Genomic DNA, 22,107 nt, shown 5'->3' on the forward strand with positions numbered 1-22,107 from the left:
ATCACTTTTTCTGCTTTCAAGACTCACCATGCAGCTATGGTAATGAAGACGCTATGGTAGTGGCGGAAGGAGACACACATAGATTAATGGCCGAACAGAGAACCTGGGAAATGACCTGCTCAAATATGCCCAGCTGGATGCTGACAGAAGTGCAAAAGCGATTCAACGGAAGAAAGAGCATTTTCAGTGAATAGTGCTGGAGTGAAAGGACATCCATGGACAAAACAAAAAAACAAGACCTTTGAACCACTCTCAAATCTACAAAAATTAACATGAATCATGACCTTAAATGCAAAACATAAAACTGTACAACTTTTAGAATAAAACATAGGAGAAAATGTGCAGGATTTAGGGCCAGAGTTCTTATGTTTGACACCAAAGCATGATCCTTAAAGGGAACAATTGATAAATGTGACTTCATCAGAATTAAAAACTTTTGCTCGTAAAAGGCTGTGTTGAGAGGATGAAAGACAAACTACAGAGTGGGGAAAAGTATTTGCAAACCAGAAATCCAACAAAACATGGAAAGAACTCTTACAACTAAGAACCAAACCAAATTGGAAAAGAGGCAAAAGACACAGATATGTATATAAACCTGTATTTATTTATTTAATGTTTATTTGTCTATTTTGAGAGAGAAGCAGGGGAGGGAAGAGGGAGCGAAAGATAATCCCAAGTGGGCTCTACACTGTCAGCACAGAGCCCGACGAAGGGCTCAATCTCACAAACCATGAGATCATGACCTGAATCTTAAATCAAGTGTCGGACGCTTAACGGACTGAGCCACCCAGGTGCCCCAACAAAGAGATATTTCACCAAAAAGGACATACAGATGACAATTAAGGATGTGAAGAGATATTCAACATCATCAGCCATTAGATACATGCAAATTAAGTCCACAATGAGTTATCACTATACACCTGTCAGAATGGCAAAAATTAAAAACTGTGACAACACGAAATGTTGGCAAGAACGCAGAGAAACTAGATCGCTCATACATTGCAGGTGGGAATGAAAAATGGTATAGCCACCCTGGAAAACACTTTGGCAGTATCTTTCTATTTATTTATTTTTTGTCCAAAAGAAAATATATTACTTATTTATAATAGCCTCTCATGCTTTTATGCTTTCTTGCCAGATGCCTTCAGAGCAGGTGCTTTCTGGGCTGGAGTTTTCTGATCCTTCTGAGCCCTTGGAGGCGCCGCCTGCTGGACTCCATAGCTTTCCAGGCAGGAACCTTCTGGACGGGAGCCTTCTTGCCTGCAGCAGCCATCTTTTTTTTTTTTTTCTGGAACCTTTGCAGCAGCTCCTTTTTTTTTTTTTTTTTTTTTTTTTTTTTTTGGAGAGAAGCTTTCAAGAGAGCTGCTTTTGTAGCTTCCTAACTTCAAGCTTGATTATTCTGTGCCTCGTTTTCTTTGCCTTCATGACTTTATAACGATCAAAATCTGTCGTCTTGGCTTTCCTTTCTCTGGCTTCCATCTTCTTGGTCCATCTTGCAGCTGCCCAGTTTGTGTTGATTTCTGCCTCCCGCCAGACTCGTCTGACATGCCTATGAAGGGCACTGTGAGGGCACTTGATGATGAAGTCAGGGGGCTGCATGCATTTGAAAGGCAGAGGCTGCCTCCTTACCTGCCACAGCCCTGTTCTGATCAGTGACATCTACAGTCGTGACTAGCTTCCTGGCATGAGGCCCGAAGGAAACGTAGGCCACTGGGCCAACATCCACGAGACACCGGGACACCACGTTGGCAGCGTTCAGTGAGAAGTGGCAGTATCTTTAAAACGTACACATTTAACTACAGTGATTGAGTTCCTGGGCATTTATCCCAGAGATATGAAGACTGCTGTTTACATAAAATCCATACATGGGTTTTAGCAGCTTTATTTATAATAGCCCCAAACTGGAAACATGCAGATGTCCTCCAATGGGTGAACAGTTAAACTGTGGGATGTACATACCACTCATAATAAAAAGGAATGGACTTTTGATACACCCAAGTGGCTGAATTTGCAGATAATTATGCTGAGTTAAAAAAAAAACAAAACAACAAAATCCGGTGTCAGTCAGTTAAGCATCCGACTCTTGATTTTGGCTCAGGTCATGAACTCATGGTTCATGAGTTCGAGCCCCATATCAGGCTCAGTGCTGACAGTGCAGGGCCGGCTTAGGATTCTCTCTCTCTTCTTCTCTCTAGCCCCTTTCCCCTCTCTATCTCTCTCAAAATAATTAAATAACTTAAGCAATTAAAAAAAAAATCACACGGGGCGCCTAGTTGGTTGAGTGTCCGGCTTCGGTCATGATCTCATGGTTTGTGGGTTCGGCCCCACGTCAGGCTCAGTGCTGACAGCTAGCTCAGAGCCTGGAGCCTGCTTTGGATTCTGTATCTCCCTCTTTCTCTGACCCTCCCTGCTAGCGCTGTCTCTCAAAAAAAAAATTAAAAATTTTTAAAAATCACACAAGAGTTACTATATGATTCTATGTACTTAATATTCTTGAAATGACAAAATTATAGAAATGGAGAACAGATTAGTACCTGTGAGGAGTTAAGGAGGGAAAAAGGGAGGAAGGTGGGTATAGCTAACAAAGGACAACATGGCGGATCCTTGGGGAATGTTTGGGTATCTGACCCGTATCAGTGTCAATATCCTAGTTGTGATATTGTGCTGCAGTTTTGCAAGATGTTTGCATTGGAGAAAACTAAGGAAAGGGCGCGTTGGATCTCTTTGTATTATTTCTTATAACTGCAAATGGAATCTACAGTGATCTCAAAATAGTAAGATTGATTAAGAGAACATGCCACACCATTTTAAACTACAGACAGCATTGGATAAGGTATTATTTCTGCCTTCAAGGAGCTCATTAGTCTACCTCCTCACCAGCTGGGCACGTAGCTGCATTTCTCAGGACGTACATGGTGTTCACAGGTTTGGACTTTTCATTGTCCCCCAACCTTGCTTTGGTAGAAATGTTGCCTCATTGTTGCCCTTTCTCCTTCCTTATGGCCCATTGCCTGTGACTAGGACCAGTTGTGTCCTTGCTAAAAGAAATGATCAAGAATTTCTAGACAGTAAGAGCAGGGCGTTCCCCACGTGCTGGGAGAACCCGTCTGAACTCAGAGCCCTGTGCTACTGCACGGGTCCGACTACAGGAGATGCTGGCCTTACTTGTGATTCCGGCAGTGTCGCCCATCACCATCTCCCCTTCCCTGACAGGACATGGCCCTCACTATTCCAGGACTGGTCATTCATGATATTTCATTGCCCTGTTCCTTCTACTAGAATCCTTCCCGGGAACTCCTATATAATGAAGCGGGGGGGAAAGAGAACTCTTTCCTCTGGGATGAGTTATTTACTGAACAAGTATGTATTGGGTAAGCACCACGCGCCAGGCTCTGCACTACGTGTTGGAGTTACAACGGTAAGCAAGATGGGTATAGGCAGGCCTAGGCCTCCTGTAGCTTCTAGCCTACAGGTAGAGGCAGACAAAAGCAATTAAATACAAACTGGGTTAAATGCAAAATAAAAGAAGTAAAGATGCTGTGAACAAAACAACCAGTGTGGCCAGATATATACAATTCCTAATCTGTATATGGGGAAAGCGAAGCTAAGAGGTTAAGTAAATTGCCTTAAGACCAGAGAGCTAGTAAGATTCTGGCCCAGGTATGTCTGCTACCAACTGCCCTGAGCCCTGAGCCAGTTTGGACCATTGACCATTGAAGTCCTTCCCTGCATAACGACGGGAAGCAGTTGCTAAGGGCCCAGGTTCTGAATCATAGCTAAATTCAAATGTGACTTGGGCAAGTTACTTTCACTTCTGTAAACCACGTCCGTCTCATTTATAAAATGAGGAGTGATAAGAATTATTGCTGCAGAGGTTAAATGAAATAATGCCCACAGAATGCTCAGCCCAGCACGTCACCCCTAGGAAGGGCTCAGCGAGTGTTAAGTTTACACCTCATGGTTTCAGGTCTAAGGAACTAGATTCCAGCCAGACTATATGAAGCTTGGTAAGTCGCATCCTTTGCATGTCTGTAAAATGAAGATAATGACGCACCTCATGGGATCATTCTGAGCATCAGTGAGATAGTAATGTAAGTGAAAGTGCCATCCAAATGTGGCAATTTTATTATAAAACCCATGGGGCATCTTCTCCCACCAGTGATCCTGACTCCCTTCTCTTTAAAAAAATTTTTTTAGGGGCACCTGGGTGGCTCAGTTGGTTAAGCATTTGGCTTCGGCTCAGATCATGATCTCACAGTCCGTGGGTTCGAGCCCCGCGTCGGGCTCTGTGCTGACAGCTAGCTCAGAGCCTGGAACCTGATTCAGATTCTGTGTCTCCCTCTCTCTCTGACCCTCCTCTGCTCATGCTGTCTCTCTCTGTCTCTCAAAAATAAATTAAAAAACATTGATTTATTTATTTTTGAGAGAGAGAGAGGGACAGAGCACCAGCAGGGGAGGGGCAGAGAGAGGGAGAGAGAGAATCCCAAGCAGACTCCATGCAGTCAGCACAGAGCTTGAGGCACAGCTCGAATTCACAAATCACGAGATCATGACCTGAGCTGAAAACAAGAGTCAGACCCTCACCTGACCGAGCCCCCAGGTGCCCCGAGTCCCTTCTCAAATGCAGTTCCTGCCTTCCTCCCTTGTGCTGCCTCTGCAACTCTATTTCCATGTTATGTTGCATTCTAATGTTTCCCACGCCAGTGTTTTATAGACTAAGCTCTTTGAGGGCAGGGACTACACTTTCCGTCTTTACCCGGGCACCTAGCTCGGGTGAAGCTCAGTGAAGTCGGATGAATGACAATGGGTATGAATATGACGATGAGTGTGCCCCCCAGTGTTTGCGGGCGGGCGCGCTGGGCGGGAGTACACCTGACCGGAGCAGCTCGGCCAGCCCTGAGCCGGCTTCACGCATTGCACCGGAGCAAAATTTCAGTGGCAGGCAGCCTTTTTTCTGTTGATGGGTGTCTGTATCTGAATATCTGTACTCCCCCTCTCTTCGGCCAGTAGAGATCACACAACCCTATGCATTATTTAAAAACAACAAGCTATAGTGGTTTTCTTTGTAATTTTTTAAATGTTTTATTTATATTTGAGAGAGAGAGAGAGACAGCGTGAGCAGGGGAGAGTTAGAGAAGAGAGGGAAACACAGAATCCAAAAACAGGCTCCAGGCTCTGAGCTGTCAGCACAGAGCCTGACACGGGGCTCGAACCCACGAACCGCGAGATCATGAACTGAGCCGAAGTCGGACGCCTAATTGACTGAGCCACCCAGACGCCCCCAAAGCTATAGAGCTACATGTTGACCCTTTCTATGTTGTTCCCTTTTGCCCTGATATGTTTGTTTAGGATAATTTTGGAATAAATTATTGCATTTTGTAGTTACATGGTGCTTATGTGTGTTACTGTGATATTCTCAAGGCTAAGATTTAGTGAAGAGAGAAATGGACCCTTCTTCAGTGTCTTGAAAAAGAGGGAGGATTTCAGACTCTCTGTCAACCGCACATTCTCACACCTGCTCAGCGGCTGTCTGCTGGATACAGACCTGGGGGTGCCCACCTTGACTCGGGACTTTAGCTCTGTCCTCACCCTTTGCCTAATTCCGTCTGGCCAAGGACTACACTTGGGTAGTCATCTTTGGGGAAACACCAAGAATATCTGCATACTCTCCTCGTGAGCCCAGAATCAAGATTTTAATGCTTTATTTATTTATTTATTTTGAGAGACAGAGAAAGCGGAGGAGAGGTGTGGGGGGGGCGGGGGAAACAGAGGATCTGAAGCAGGCTCTGCACCGACAGGCTGACAGCAGTGAGCCCAATGTGGGGCTTGAACTTATGAACTGTGAGATCATGGCCTGAGCTGACGTCAGATGCTTAACCGACTGAGATACCCAGTGGCCCCAGAATCAGCATTTTAAAATTAAGAACGATCGTGTCATGTAAAGAGTTTGGGGACAATTTGTATAAGTAATAGATCAGAAGGTCTGGGACCAGCTGTCTAAGAATGCAGCTAGACTTCTTCTATTAATTCCCATAAAAAGAATTCTCCTCTTTGCTGTAATGTGGAGTTTCCCTGGAGTATAATTTTGACGTAATATGATCTCAGCCCATAAAAAATTCCGAAGGAAAGATAAGTGAATTGGGAATTGCTCTTTCTTTAGGATCACCGATGTCACTAATCCTTTTCACGTACATTTTTATACATAAGTAATTGAAGTCACTCAGAAGATGCCTTTTGGATGTATATTAGTTTACTAGAGAGTGTTTGTCCACAAATGCTTTTGGCAAATATGGTCAAACTGGTTGCTGAGGACCTGAATCAGATTTAAGATGAATTCAAAATGGTTTCTGAATAAACAGCGGGGAAGAAACGGAGAAGGAACGCAATCAAGAACTTATTTTCGGGGCACCTGGGTGGCTCATTCGTTAAGCGTCAGAGTTCAGCTCTGGTCAGGACCTCACAGTCTCTGAGTTCAAGCCCTGCATCGGGCTCTGTGCGGACAGCTCACAGCCTGGAGCCTGCTTCAGATACTTTGTGTCCCTCTCCCTCTGTCCTTCCTCTGCTCTCTCTCCCTTTCTCAAACATAAATAAACATTTTTAAAAAAGAGAGAGAGAGAGAAGACCTTATTTTGTGAGTTTCAGTACAGGATGGTGATTTAGGAAGACCTTGAACTCACCTCCTCCAGGAACACACCACATCTACACCTGTTTACAGAATAATTCCTCCTGAAGAAGAACTGAGGGCTGAACAGCTCTGCACAGCAAAATATAAAGAGACCACACTGAGAACGGAGAGAGACAGACACACTGTAACCAAGGGAACCCCCACCCTGAACCCTGAGAACTGCCGTGGGGTGGGCTAGTACAGAGCGATTAGGAGCAGATTCAAAGCCGTGGTTTGAAAGAGTAACTAGAATATAAGGGATCCCGCTCTAGAGCTGCGGCCCCGCTCTCCGGGCTGGGAGTGGGGGTGCGGGGTGGGGGTGCCAGGGAGCGCCATGCTTCACATTCTCCCTACATCTTGAGACAGGAGCTGGGCTCTGGCTGCACAGCCTGCGGCTTCAGTGAGCCCTGGACACCCTGGGGGACAGAAAAAAAAAATGGCTTAAAACAGCAATTAGAGGGATGCCTGGGTGGCTCAGTCGGTTAAGCGTCAGACTTCAGCTCAGGTCATGATCTCACAGTTTGTGAGTTCAAGCCCTGTGTCGGGCTCTGTGCTGACAACTCAGAGCCTGGAGCCTGCCTTGGATTCTGTGTCTCTGTCTCCCTCTGCCCCTCCCCCACTTGCACTCTGTCTCTGTCTCTCTCTCAAAAACAAATAAACATTAAAAAAATAAGACAGCAACTAGAGGCGTGTCTAGTTGGCTCAGTTAGTAGAACATGTGGCTTTTGATCTTAGGGTGGTGAATTCAAGCCCTCCATTGGGCAAGGGGCCTACTTAATAATAATAATATAATAAAATAGTAACTAGAATATAAAGATCCAGCCCAAGAACCCTACCAAATGGTGAGGGAGCTGCTGGAACCCTCTCTGGGTCAGAGGGGCTGGTAAGTGCTATGGCTTACCTTCCCCTCCACTTTGATAGTGTGGATGGAAGTGGGGTCCAGGGGCCTCAGCGAGCCCTGGGCTCCTAGCCCACATCAGCCCAACATCCAGCCAAGGTGGCCCCTGTGTGGTGCACACGGGAACGCCCCTGGTCAGTGCCCACTAGAGCCGCAGGGACCTCACCAAGCTGCCCAGGTGCAAAGCACTCAGGAACACTCCAGGCCTGCGCCCCTCCAGCTCCAGATGACTTGCCTGCGCCCCGCCGGAGCAGAGCACCCTGCGACACCCTGACCCTTGCCTCCACTCTAGCCTCTCTGCCAGGGTGCCCTATGTGGAGTGTCCTGGGCCACGTCAGACTCAGCTGTCCTCCCATTGCGCCCACAAGGCAGGGAGCCCCAGAACAGCCACAGTTTAAAGACCGAGAAGAGGTTAAGGGGTGTGTTGGACAACATCAGGCAAACAAGCGCTCGCATTATGGGCGTCCCAGAAGGAGAAGGAGGGGGGCCGAAAACTTATATGAAGAAATAACGTGGGGAAGGAAACAGACATCCAGGTTCAGGATGCACCGAGAGGCCCAAAGAAAGTGAACCCAAGGAGGTTCACACCACAACACGGAATAATTATAATGTCAAAGATGAAAGATAAAAATGCTGATTCCTCACCTAGAAGCATGAAATGGAAAGTTTCCAAGAGGAGGCATGACAGCCTGCATTTAATAACAAGCCTTCCTTGTGAGCTTATGCTTACTGAAGTTTAGAAGATCTCCTTGATTATCAGGTGAGATTTTACCTTCTTTAGGGTTGCTTCAGGCATGTATGGATTTTTAATAACGTGTGCGTGTGTGCGTGTGTGCGTGTGTGCGTGTGTGTGGTGGAGCCGGGTGTGGGGTAGGAAGAACACTAAAGTTTGGTAAGCCAGAGAGTTTGGGAATTCATTCTGGAAATGACAGTTTCGTTGAGGGTTTTGATCAGATAAGGTGGCAGAAGGTATATGAACAGGGACATGTGACATGTCATATGTTTATGGGTGCTTGATGGCTTTGCTTCACTAGTAAGTCCCTCTGTGAAATAACCCCTGTTAGGGGGATCGTTTTCATTTTTTTTTAATAAATAAAGTTGTTTTGGAACACAGCCACACCCATTCATTTACATGTTGTCCATGGTTTTCGTCTTTTTAAAAAAATATAACTTATTGTCAAATTGGTTTCCATACAACATAGATAATTTTCAATTAAAAAAATTTTTTTTTAAATGTTTTATTTATTTTTGATACAGAGAGAGACAGAGCATGAGAGGGGGAGGGGCAGAGAGAGGAGACACAGAACCGGAAGCAGGCTCCAGGCTCTGAGCTAGCTGTCAGCACAGAGCCTGACATGGGGCTCGAACCCATGAACCTGAGATCTGACCTGAGTCGAAGTCGGAGGCTTAACCAACTGAGCCACCCAGGCGCCCCGAGAGATAGTTTTCAAAAAGTATTATGAGAAATAAACTAGATAGACAAACATGTAATGTAATACATGTATTTACTTTTGACCAATTCCTAAAAGATAAAAATTGGTATTTTTAGAAGTATGGTACTCTTTTATTTATTTTTAAAAAATTTTTAATGTTTTTTAAAATTTATTTTTGAGAGAGAGACAGCATGAGGAAGGGAGGGTCAGAGAGAGAGGGAGACACAGAATCTGAAGGCAGGCTCTAGGCTCTGAGTTGTCAGCACAGAGCCCGACACGGGGCTCGAACCCACGAACTGTGAGATCATGGCCTGAGCCGAAGTTGGATACTTATGGTATTCTTTTAAAGCCCAAATATCTTATGAATCTTTTTTTGGATAATTTTTATCATGACCAGTTGCTCTCAAACCAATATATAACTAACTTAGCAAACTGTAACCACCAGGTGAAACAACTTAAATAAACCAGCAGTTTAACCAATTTCTTAAATTTCTCATTTTCACGGCACATTAGTCTTGGAACTTCTCTCTTCATAAAGATAAACTTGAAATAGAGATGATATGTAGTGAGGCTTCCTACTCTATTAACATTTGCCGCCCATGTTGAGCTAATCTATTAAAGCAAATGTGAGCGGAGAAAAGGATCCCGAACCGCTGCTTTACCCTCAGAAATGTCTTCATGCCCTTTGTGATCCCCCCTCTCATCCCTTTTCATCCTCCGCTTGGTTCCAGTTGGCCACTGCATCTGCTTTGGTCATTGTCGAATTTTCCAGAATTTATACAAATGGAACCACACAGTATACATGGACCCTTGCTTCGGTCTGACCCCTTTCCGTTGGCATAATCGTCTTGAGAGGTGCGCGTGCAGCATGCTGATCAATAGTTCATCCATTTTTCCCCGCTAAGCTGCATTCCATTGCGTGGCCGTCCATTTATATGTTAGCTCTTTCACCTGCCGAAGAATGTTCTGGTTGTTTCCAGTTTGGGGCTATTCCAAGTAAAGCTGCTATGAGCCCTCCTGGAAGAAAGACAAAACAAGACAAACCTGACTTCATTTTCCGTACGACCTTTTGCAGGTTAACCTTCCAAGGCATGTTCCAACAATGAGCAACTTGATGTAAAACAATAAAATGGTTGAAAAGCTGTTGATTTTTAGAAGTTAAAAAAATTTTTTTAATGTTTTATTTATTTTTGATACAGAGAGAGATAGAGCATGAGAGGGGAAGGGGCAGAAGGAGAAGGAGACACAGAACTGGAAGCAGGCTCCAGGCTCTGAGCTAGCTGTCAGCACAGAGCCTGACGCGGGGCTCGAACCCACGAACGTGAGATCTGACCTGAGCCGAAGTCGGAGGCTTAACCGACTGAGCCACCCAGGCGCCCCTAAAAAATTTTTTTGAGGGAGAGACAGAGACAGTGACAGAGAATCCCAAGCAGGCCTGGTGGCCGGCACAGAGCCCCATGCAGGGCTTGATCCCATGACCCTGGGTTCATGACTGAGCCAAAATCAAGAGTTGGACGCTCAACCAACTGAGCCGCCTTGGCACACCTAGATCACCTTTTAGTTAGAATGGCATCCAACTTTCTTATCTTTTTCTGTAATAGAGATCTTTAGATTTAATTCTGGTCTCGCATTTTCAAAAAAGGCATGTGTAAGTTCATGACTTGTGCACTCATAAAACGACAAAATTGTGACACAAGTACAGGGGTCCAATCATTATCGCCTATCAATATTGGCAGTAACTTTAACCATACATTGATACTTTCGGTGGGAGCCAATCACAACATTTAGAGTATTGACCAATTACAGAGTGGGCCCGGGACCCTCACGTAGGGCGTAGCTTCTATCTCTAGGCCCGCTCTTAGAATTGTTAAAGGTGTTAGCTGGCCTTTCCTGACTGGGTGTTACAAGGGTGGTCCCTCCTTCCTTGGGCAACGTGTGCCCTTCTATTGTCTAATGATTCTGAGAAACTGACATCTAGGCCTCCAAGGTCAGAGGGGAACTTGAAACCTATCATAGAGTCAGTTTGGTTTACAAGTACAAGAGTGGAGACAGAGGAGGGAGGAGAGGGAGAAGGAAGAGGGGAAGGAGGGGAGGAAGAGGAGAGAAAGCATTAGAAGAGAGGGGATGGGGAGGAGGACAAGGAAGGGGGGAGGGGGAGAAGGGAAGGGAGGGGAAGTCTTAGAAGGGAGGGTGAGAATGGAGGAGGCCGGAGGAGTAGAGGGAGAAGGGAAGGGGGGAGGGAGAGGAGGGGTGGGGAAGGGGAGAGGGAGGGGCCTAGAGGGAGGGAATTTACTTCCCCGCCCTTTCTGTCCAGTCTGCTGACCTGGGCTCCCAGACCTGACAGCCCTGGGTACAGTCTTCCACCGTTGCCAGCCCTCAGGAGGCCTCGGATCTCCTTCTCCTGCCCTCGGAGCTCCTGCAAGACCAGTTCCTGATAGGGCGTTTTCTGTTTTGAATATTTAGAGTAACTTCTATTTTCCTGACCGGACATCCATGTCCCTCGGACTCTAGAGGCAAAGTGTGATGATGTCTTTGGTCACCAGGGTTGGTTTCAGAGCAGTAGTTACAGTGTTATGCCCAGATTTTTAATATTGTCCCCCAAACCCAGAAACCACCAGGGAGACTGAGTCACGCATGCAAAAGCAAAGGGCTTTATTACGGGCTTAGGCTCGCTGGGGCCTAAACTCGGGCTCACAGACTTTACCAGCGCAGTGGATCTGTGCTGAGCACCCCGAACAAAGGCGGGGCAGGGCCTTTATGGGTTTGGGGAGGGGGAAGTACAGGACATTGTGACACAGGTACACTGATCCAATCATTATTATACAATATTATTGACAGCAGGTTTAACCATTCACATTGCCTAGAGTATTCGTTACTTTTGGCGGGACCCAATCACAACATTTAGAGTGTTAACCAGTTACAGAGTGGACCCAGGACCCACGACCCTCACGTGGGGTGTAACTAGCCTCAAGCAATAAGTGATTACCTATGGCTTCCATTTCTAGGCCTTTAGAAATGTTAAGGGTGCTAGCTAGCCGATCTTTCCTGATGGGGTCTTACAAGGGTGGTCCGTCCTGCCTTGGGCAATGTGTGCCCTTCTATTGTCTAATGATTAGAGTCAGTTTGGTTCAGAATCTGCTGTCCTTACAACAGCTTAGTAGTGAATCCACCGAGCGGCTCAGGACGTGTGGGGACAGCAGTGTAACCTAAGAGTCCAGTCTACAGAGTCGAGTGAAAAAGAGTCCACCTGTGGGTTGTCACGGGCTGGGCAGCGTCTCTGGGGAACAGGCGGGAGCACTGTTGAGGTTTGGAGTCACAGAGGAGATGGAGAGTGAGGGGGCCAAGGTCACAGACAGAAGACAGCGGGGAGGGTCGGGAGCCGGTGAAGGAGAGAGGGCACAAGGAGGTGGCATTTTCCTTGCAAATGGAGGGGAACATTGGGGCCAGTTTTGAGGAGGTGGAGGTACTGGGAACGGTTTGGAAAGGGCTGTGGGAATCAGCATCGGGCCCTGGAGCGAGGCCCCGTCTTCGTAAGCCTGACCGCCCGCACCTCACTCTCTGTAAGGAGCTGGGACCAAGTCGTAAACCCCTTCTTGCCTCTAAAATCCTGATTCTGAGTGTGTTTGCGCCCACTCGTCCGGTCCTGCCTAACGGAGCAGCATGAGACACAATGTTCCACGTGACAGCTTTTCAAATATTCGGAGCCAGCTGGCCATCGTGGCCCCTCACCTTTCTCTTCTCCACTCGAAATAGCCCCTCCCTTTCAACCACTTTTTATGACACTATTTCCTGGTAACACTCACCTGGGTCTATCTTATTAAAAATAGGTACCTCAAAATACACCTGACACTTCAGACTGATAGTCTGATTATTGCAGGAACCGAGGGATTATAGACTCCTGTTGTTGGTGATACCAGTTGTGCATTTTTATCAATTCTTATTTTAATGACTTACGTGCACGTGCTTGCTGTAAATCAGACCGCTACCGGGCAGATTAGCCCGGCCCCTGCAGAGAATGACGCACAAATTTGCGAAGCGTTTACTTTCATAAAAACTGTCAAACTCGGTCTGTCTTTAGCTCTCCTCTTTGCCTTGCCCACGTGCTAATATAGTTCTTTTTCTAGTTAAATTTTTGTATTGTGATAAAATGTACAATTTACCATTAAGTGTACCATTCAGTGCCTTTAAGTATATTCACACGGTTGTGCACCCCTCACCAGATGGTTCTCCAGTTCTCCAGAACTTTGTTATCTTCCCTTACTAGACCCTGTCCCCATTTGGCAATCATCTGCCCCCCCTCCCCCAACAGGCAGCCCGCATTCTGTTTCCCGTCTATGAACTTGACTCCTCTAGGCACTGCATATACTTGGGATCATAGGATATTGGTCCTTTTTAAATCTGGCTTCTTTCATTTAGCACAATGTCTTAAAGGTCCTTCCGTGTTGTGGCCATGTGTCAGAATTACATTGTTAAAAAGTTGAATGATATTCCATTGTATGTATATGTCACATTTTGCTTATCCCACCATCTGCTGATGGATAGTTTGTTTCTGTTATTTGGCTGTTAGGAACGTGAGGATACAAACATGTTTGAGTCCCTGCTTTCAATTCTTTTGAGTACATACTCCGAGGTGGAACTGCTGGGAGAAATGGTAGCTCTGTTTCTATTTTTGAGGAACCACCGTTTTCTTATAAATATTTTTGTCGAGAGCATACTCTTTCAGGCCTTTGCAGGTGGACCCTATGCCTGCTCTGTTTGATGCAATGTCAAGTACAGTTTATGTACTTGATGCATAGCGATCCCTATTGTAAAATAGAATCATTTGCATGTAATATATAGTCCACTGCCCAGATTATAATTTGTGCAAGGATTGGCTATAGTTTATTAGAAATTTATTTTTTATTTTTATTTATTTAAGTAAACTCTACATCCAATATGGGGCTCAGCTCTTGATTCTGAGATCAAGAGTCATGTGCTCTCCTGATTAAGCCAGCCAGGTGCCCTCCTGATTAGAGAGTTTAATCTGTGAGGAGAGTAGGTAGCAGAGCCAAATACTGAGCAATGAAACATTGAATAATGTTTTCAAGATAACCATTTTTAAAAACATTTTTGATATATTACTGTAGGCTACCCAATCTCAACTTTCCTAGGAAAAGATAGCATTTAGTGGCAACTATCCAGAACCACTAGCTTTACAAACTGGTGGAAATCGGGATCCATGTTTACACAGTGCCACAGATTCTTACTTTCGAGGTAAACTTCGGATTTGAAATATCCTGAGTGATGTGCCTTGGAATCAGCGTGCTGGGAGATACTGATCCCCACCGTCCCCGGGATGGCCAGATGAATGGCACTTTGAGCAGCGGAGTTCCGTTACGGGTCCCCTGATCACTAGGAGTTCTGGACTCACCGAAATACGGCCACCACCGAGGGGCGCTACGACCTGGTCGTTCACTTCAGCGGCAGGTGTGGCTGCAGAGTGCGCTGTGGCTCATCAAAGACAGGGGAGCCATGGAGTTGCCGTAGCATCTGACATTTCAAGCACTGCGGTGCCGCCGGCCGTGGGTGGAATGGGGGCTGGAGACGGAGCGGGTACATCTCGGAGCAGCCCGGCTTTCTGCTTCTCATGCATGGAATACTTCTGACTTTGTGGTCAAAGCAGGGTGACTTTTTTAAAAGTTTATGTAGTTTGAAAGAGAGAGAGAGAAGGAGAGAGAATGAGTGGGGGAGGGGCAGAGAGAGAATGAGCGGGGGAGGGGCAGAGAGAGAGGGAGACAGAGAATCCGAAGCAGACTCTGCTGACAGCAGACAGCCTGATGTGAGACTTGAACTCGTGAACTGTGAGATCATGACCTGAGCCGAAGCTGGGCACCTAATTGACTGAACCACCCTGGCGCCCCCAGGGCAACTGTTCTAAAAAACACATGTACCTTCTGTGAACTATAGCTTCATCATCTTGAAATATTTGATGTGATTTCACTTTGAAGTCCACGTTGTAAGAAGTATCACATTATATTTGTCAATGAAAGGAGTTGGAGTCTTATAATTTAATTTCATTCATAAATTATTGAGATTTAATTCAAATCCCATAAAATTTCCTTTAAGAGTATACAAGTCAAGGGTTTTTTTTTTTGTTTGTTTTGTTTTTAGCATGCTCACTGTTGTGCACCTGCCTTCACCTTTTAATTCCAGACTATTTCCAGAATGTGAGAAAAAAACTCTGTTAGCAGTCACTTTCCATTTCCCTCTTCTTTTGGGCCCTCACAATCACGAATCTACTTTCTGTCTCCATGGATTTGCCTATTCTGGACATTTTATATAAACAAAGTCATACATTATGCGCCTTTTGAGCCTGGCTTCTTTCACTTAGCACAATGTTTTCTTTTTTTTATTATTATTTTATTTATTTATTTATTTATTTTAATGTCTTATTTATTTTTGTGAGAGAGAGAAATAGTGTGAGCAGGGGAGGGTCAGAGAGAGAGGGAGACACAGAACCGGAAGCAGGTTCCAGGCTCCGAGCTGTCAGCACAGAGCCGGACACGGAGCTTGAACCCACGAACCGTGAGATCATGACCTGAGCTGAAGCTGGATGCTCAACGGACTGAGCCACCCAGGCGCCCCTAAGCACAATGTTTTCAAGATTCAGCTCTGCTGTAGCATGCATCGGTACTTCATTATTTTATGGTCAAATAATATTTCACTGCACGGATATATTACATCTCGTTTATCCATTCATCAGTTCAACCACTGGTTTTCTTTGTTTACTTATTTTAGAGAGAGCGTGTGTGCTGGTGGGGGAGAGTGGCACAGGTGGGTCGGGACAGAACCCTAAGCAGGTTCCATGCTCAGCACGGAGCCTGACATGGGGCTGGACCCCACGACACTGGGATCATGAACTGAGTTGATATCAGGTCAGATGCTCACCTAAGCCCCCAATCATAAATTTTTAAACGATTATAAAGATGGTTTTAAATTTCTTGTGACATACTTGTGCACATAAATTTCTTGTAAGATGGCGATTACGAAGAATCTGAAGATACTGTTACTATAAAGTCTGGATTAGGAATTGTGTGTAGGGTTTCAGCCTCTTATCAAAAAATGTCATGTTCCCATAAGTGATTTAGGTCTTCTGGTGACATTCTAAAAGTCATTTCTTGGAAAAAATTTAAAAATTTCTACAAAATTTTGTATGTTATTTTTCTTACCATCATTGTATGAAGGACATGGAATGAATTTTTTTCTCTAAGTCACGTGTATACGTTCCTAAGCCCCTTGTTTACTCCATGTGCCATACAAAAAAATACTTTTAGATTTTACTTAAAAAAATTAAATTTAAAAAAATTTTGTCTTTACATTTATTTATTTTTGAGAGACAGAGAGAGACAGAATATGAGCGGGTGAGGGGCAGAGAGAGAAGGACACACAGAATCCAAAGCAGCTCCAGGCTCTGAGCTGTCAGCACAGAGCCCGACACAAGGCGTGAATCCACGAACTGTGAGATCGTGACCTAAGCCGAAGTCTGATGCTCAACCGAACCACCCAGGTGTCCCTATTTTTAATTTTTTTAATTTTAAAATATTTTAAAATGTTTAAAATTAAAAAAAATTTTTATATATTTTTGAGAGAGAAAGAGTATGAGTGGGGGAGGGGCAGAGAGCGAGGGAGACACAGAATCTGAAGCAGGCCCCAGGCTCTGAGCTGTCAGCATAGAGCCCGACATGGGGCTCGAACTCACAAACCGCAAGATCATGACCTGAGCTGAAGTAGGACACTTAATGGACTGAGCCACCCAGGTGCCTCAGAAAATTTTATTTTTAAGTAATCTCTACACCACTTGTGGGACTTAAACTCACAACCCCAAGATCAAGAGTTACATGCCCCACCAGCTGAGCCACCCAGGCACCCCCAAAATATCTTTTTATGTAAGCCAGTATGTGAAAAATGTTGGGGAGGCACACCTTACAGAAAGCCTCAGATTTTATCTAAGGATTTTTATTTTTTAATCTTTAAAGATTTTAAATAATCTTTACACCTATCATGGGGCTCAAACTTACAACCCGAAGATCAAGCGTTGCATGCTCTACTGACTGAGTCAGCCAGGTGCCCCAGAAAGCCTGATTCTAAAGAGGATTCTTACTAGGAAGAAACGGCCACAAGTATGGACCTTTGCATGGCTGAGAAAGCTCACATATTTACAACCTTGCAAACTGATACTACTTCCCTACAAAATTCAGCCTTCATAAAGAGCTCATGGCCAAAGTGTATAGTCTTGAGGGATACAGAGGCTGTCTGGAGACCTGTGGGTCAGTTTTGTGGAGAGTCAACCTTTTCCCCTGAGCTTTCTTGAGGTGTAACTAACCAAACTGTAAGATATTTAAAGTGTACATCATGACGATGTGATACACACATTGTGAAAGGATGTCCCCCCATCTGGTTAATTAACACACGTATCAATCAACTCACATATTTACCCCCCCCCTGCTTCTTTTGGTGAGAACACTTGTGTTCTATTCTCCCAGCACATTTCTATCACACAATATGGTATCATCAACTCTGGTCACCTTGTTATACATTAGATGTTCGACTCAATCTTTTAACGGGCTGGGTCTAATCCATTCCTTTTCCCTCTCTATGATTGATAAGATCATCTCAATCTGAATCATGATTTTATGACAGCAGTTAATATTCTGTATATATTTTTAAAATATTTATTCAGGGGAGGGGAGCAGAGAGAGAGAGAGAGAGAGAGAGAGAGAGAGAGAGAGAGAACATCCCATCCAGGCTCCATGCCCAGCACAGGGTCCCAATGCTCAACGTGGGGCTTGATCTCACGACTGTGAGCTGATCTCAAGAGTCGGACATGTCACTGACTGAGCCACCCAGGTGTTCTTAAATTACACATTTTAAAATATGTATTTATTTATTTAAGTAACCTCTACACCCAAGGTGCGGCTTGAACTCCCAACTCAGAGATCAAGAGTCGCACACTCTACCGACTGAGCCAGCCAGGTGCACCTCTTTAGAAGACATTTTGTAAAACAAAACAGTCTCACATTTAAAGCTGTAAACTCTAGATGTGAAAATAACACATACATGCCACACATTGTTATGCTGTTTTATAATTTATTTTTAAAATGATAGTAATAAATGCTCTTCTCTTGTTGGGAAATGACATACTTATTTTCAGTGGACAGAGCCTTAAAAAGTAACAGCATTCTGTTCAAGCTGAACTTGTATAATTGCACAAAAGTCATACAAAGCATTAAGAAATGCTAACAAAGATCGCCGCTCACTCAGATCCTCACTGGGCACCCCTGAAAGGCCCTGATGCCAGTGGGAACCCCTGATCTGAGCAACACTGATGTTCACCCCAAGTTCCTTGGTGACGCTCGGGCAGAGTTACAAACAGTGCTTTGGGACAATGGGATTCTGCTCTCATTGAACGTTGGCACTAATGATGCGTTCACCTTCTCATCATATTACAAACGTTAAACACTTCGGCTTGAGGCATATTTTCCCAGGCCTGATATGTAACCCTATCAGCTTAAGTTTTAGGGGACAGATCCCACCTCAGGAAACTAAAATTAAAATTAACAAAAAAAAATTAACAGCATAAAACCCTCTTCCAAGCAGGGTCCTTTACGCTGCCACCGGCCTGGGCCCTCAGTTAGTGTCTCTCTCTCTCTCACACTCTCTCACACACACACACACGCACGCACGCACGCACACACACGAGCTACAGTATCACTGATCATATGCCAGCTGAGGGGTGGCCAACGGGGTCTGACTCAGATCCCAGCTTTGTTTTATTGGTAGCAGTTACTGGAAACCCAGTGTTCCAAAGGACCCAGGCCCCAGCTGGCCATCGCGGGCCTTGCCTGTGACCTCCGACACAGACGCGGGGCAAGGGGCGCCAGCGCTCCTGCATCAGATCCGTCACCTCTGTACTGTCAGGAAGGCTCAAGGAGGGTGTTGGTTATCTAAGCAGCTCAATTTCCCTATTTTAATGAGTTCCACCGCCTTCATCTGGGGTTTTCTTATTTTATGAGTCTTTATCTCAAATTAAGATATAATGTCTAAGGTAGGAGGTTTTTCCCTTTCTGACCTTGTTACAAAGACTAGTGACAAAATAACCACGGTTTAGAAGCAGACGCAAAGAGAACCTGAGGTCACCCCACGAGGGGTGCCTTCCTACTGTGAATGTTGGGGCTGCGGGGAGAGGGCGGCTTCGACTCCAGAGCTCCCGTGCTGTGTCTCACATGGCACGGCGTGCTGAGGGCGAAGAAACGCGGCGACCCCCGAGACAAGCACCCAGGCGTGCGGCAGAGGCGCCCGGGCAGCGTCCTCCATCCGCGCGGCGTGCGGCATTCGCGGCCCGACCGGCCCTCTTCAGCCGAGGGAGGAAAACCCGAGCGTAGCAGGGGAAGGGCTCCTGAAGACGAAGGCTTGCAGTAGGGGCCGCTGGTGGGCACGCGAGGTGTTTACGGCCCCTCGCCACGGAGGGGTGCGGCGCGTGCCCGGGGTGCGGCCAAGCTGGCACGAGAGCCCGCTCCGCGCACCGCTCTCGGCTCGGCAAGTCCCGAACCGGGCGGCCCAGCATCCAGGCCGTCCCTTCACGGTGCTGACGGTCTGATCCAATGCGTAGCCACTGTCGTTAATCTGGGACTTGAAGGGCAACATGCTTGGGTCAGGGACCGAAAGTCACCCGAATTCTGCAACAGGCATCGTGGCTCAGGACAGCCGCACAACTTGACTAGGTTCTGCCCAGAAGTCGGTTTCAGGTCCAGGTATGATGCTGCACACAAAACCACCTGGGCTTTCACCTAGAAAGCCGAAGGCCACTGGAAAGGACTTATGGCAAGAAGAGGCAGTCCCTTACGCCAGGATTGTAAGTGAACAAAGGAAATCCAAGGAAAGGGTGGTTGGGGCCGCAGGAGGCCAGAGGGTGAGAAGCTGTGGATTTACCTTCCACCCCACGCCTCTGGCTCCGCGGCCGTCCATCCCCGCAGCTGCTCCGCAGAGCCACGCATCCGAGGGCGAGCCTGGCAGGACGCCGTGTGCATCACTGACTCAGAACACCATCTTTGTCCCCTGCTGCTGCTGCTGTCGTCTGCTTTGGCCCTGCGGGCCGAGCGAACCTCTAGCACTGCACGGAGTGTTTATTCCCTCGCCTGTCTCTTTCCCAAAGTCCCTCAACTTTATGCTATAACGACCAGCAGGTTCTGTACATCTCGGGCCATATCCAGGCTTAAAGGAGGTGAACACAGGAGTTCTGGGACAGAAGCTCCCAGAGAAGCCACCTGCGACAATCTAGCCCTATTCACTCTGCAAACGGAGTTCTTACATGACCGCAGCCAATGGCGTGTTGAGGGGAACACGACCCCTTCCTTCTACCCTTCCAGGGCTAATACTAGACAAATAAAAGGATCACAGGATGCTTACAGGTACTTGGTGAGTTCTGTATTTTGCACTACAGGAAACTACAGAAAGACAGCAGGAGTATCTCTGAACCCTGGGGGCCATTCCTCTGACTTCAAGAGGGTGAGGAGGGTGGCAGCTTCCAGGGCGTGCCCGAAGGCTCAGGGCACTAAGAATCTATCAAGAAAGCCTGGATGCCTGGGAAAGGAATCATCTTCAGACTGAGAACAGATGGACAGAGGTCTAGATCTGCAGAAGACACACATATGTTTTTCTTTCTCTTCCATCTCTTCCCTTGTCAAGAGTCTAAATTCTAGGCCACAGGCAACCTAACAGCAAGAAAAACTTAAAACTGTTCTAATAGGTAGTGTTGCTAGAATCTGGATTGGAGCTGAATAGGGGGGCTGCAGGACACCAGCGCGTCCAAGGGCTCACATGGCTCCAGCAGATGCGTAGGATCGGGGGGAAATGGACAGGAGTTACGGAAGACACGTGCCGGCCGCCCACAACCACTGACAGGCGGCTTGCGCTACACACAGAGACACTGGCGGTTAGCTCAAAATACAAGCATCATAAACATCTTATGACATTAGGCAGACCTCAGCCAAAGTGCAGAAAGGGAAAGACCTGCTTCTGTATATTTGTGTTAGCTGGAATGCACGGAGATATGGAACCACAATCTTTCTTAACATTTAAAAATTCAACCTGCCTTGGTCATTAACTGTACAGAATTAATGTTACTAACGTTGCACTTACATCCAGCTCAAAAATTCAATTTTCCAGATTTCTAGCTACTCAAAGTAAAGATCACACACAATTACATACATTCATACAGTCGCCACACTCCCAAACGGAGCATGTGTATAAACGAGCACACACACGGCACATGCGCACGGACGCGAAGGAACACCCCCTCTGAACCTGAGCCGCACGCGGGCCGCAGGGGGGTCAAGAGGCCCTGCTGCATATCTGTTCGATGTCATTCATCTCTTTGGGACAGTCTGCAGAAAGGATGAGCGGTGAGTCCTGAGTCACCACCACGTCATCTTCAATCCGTACACCAAGACCACGAAACTTCTCTGGGGCATCTCTGTCATCCTCTGGAATATAAATGCCTGAAAAGTAGAAAACAGAATGTGCTGTTCATAAATGGCAGTAACTGGATGACTTGGGATAAGCAAGTAAGTTAACCTCTCTGTGTTACAATTCATCTGTAGACCTGGGATCCTAGAATTCTGGATATTAAATGAGATAATACACATAAAAGTGGGTGGCACGTAACGGCCAATAAATGTTGGCTACCACTGCCAGCACTAGTGCTGTAGCCTGTGTACCAGACTACAGGCTCCACGTGACTGTGATAATGGTGATCACGATTCTGTCATATTCTCGTGGTTCAAGCGGGCAACCAAAGTTACTTCTGACTATGTCAGGATATGCTGGAAACAGGTAGATGATATAATGCATTCTTTCCCTGCTAAATTGTCCCCTGGGAAAGGGAACTTTGCTAAAATAAGGACATAAAGTATTTAAAAATATATGAAAAACACTTATTTTGAGATTATTAGCTGAACAACCATAAGCTGTAGAAATACTCAAATGAGCTCTTTCAAATAAGCCGTAAATATAACTGGCGTACACAATGCAGAGTGAGAGAGAAACAGGAAGGCCTTAACAAACATGTGGACAGT

At 46.0% G+C, this 22,107-nt stretch overlaps 1 protein-coding gene and 1 pseudogene across 2 annotated transcripts in view; both read right to left on the bottom strand.

Annotated features, from left to right (window-relative positions):
- Positions 1–1,121: 1,121 nt before the first annotated feature.
- LOC115305056 lies at positions 1,122–19,366 on the bottom strand (annotated as a pseudogene).
- Positions 18,102–22,107, bottom strand: part of XPNPEP3 (X-prolyl aminopeptidase 3) — a 72,579-nt gene continuing 68,573 nt past the window's right edge. For both annotated transcript variants that reach the window (XM_029955749.1, XM_029955750.1), the window contains one exon: positions 18,102–21,531. In XM_029955749.1, the coding sequence (XP_029811609.1) occupies positions 21,365–21,531 (167 nt within the window). In that variant the 3' untranslated portion in view covers positions 18,102–21,364. The remainder of the gene's footprint in view (positions 21,532–22,107) is intronic.

Source organism: Suricata suricatta, chromosome 10 (genome assembly GCF_006229205.1).
Source record: "Suricata suricatta isolate VVHF042 chromosome 10, meerkat_22Aug2017_6uvM2_HiC, whole genome shotgun sequence".
Lineage (NCBI taxonomy): Eukaryota > Metazoa > Chordata > Mammalia > Carnivora > Herpestidae > Suricata > Suricata suricatta.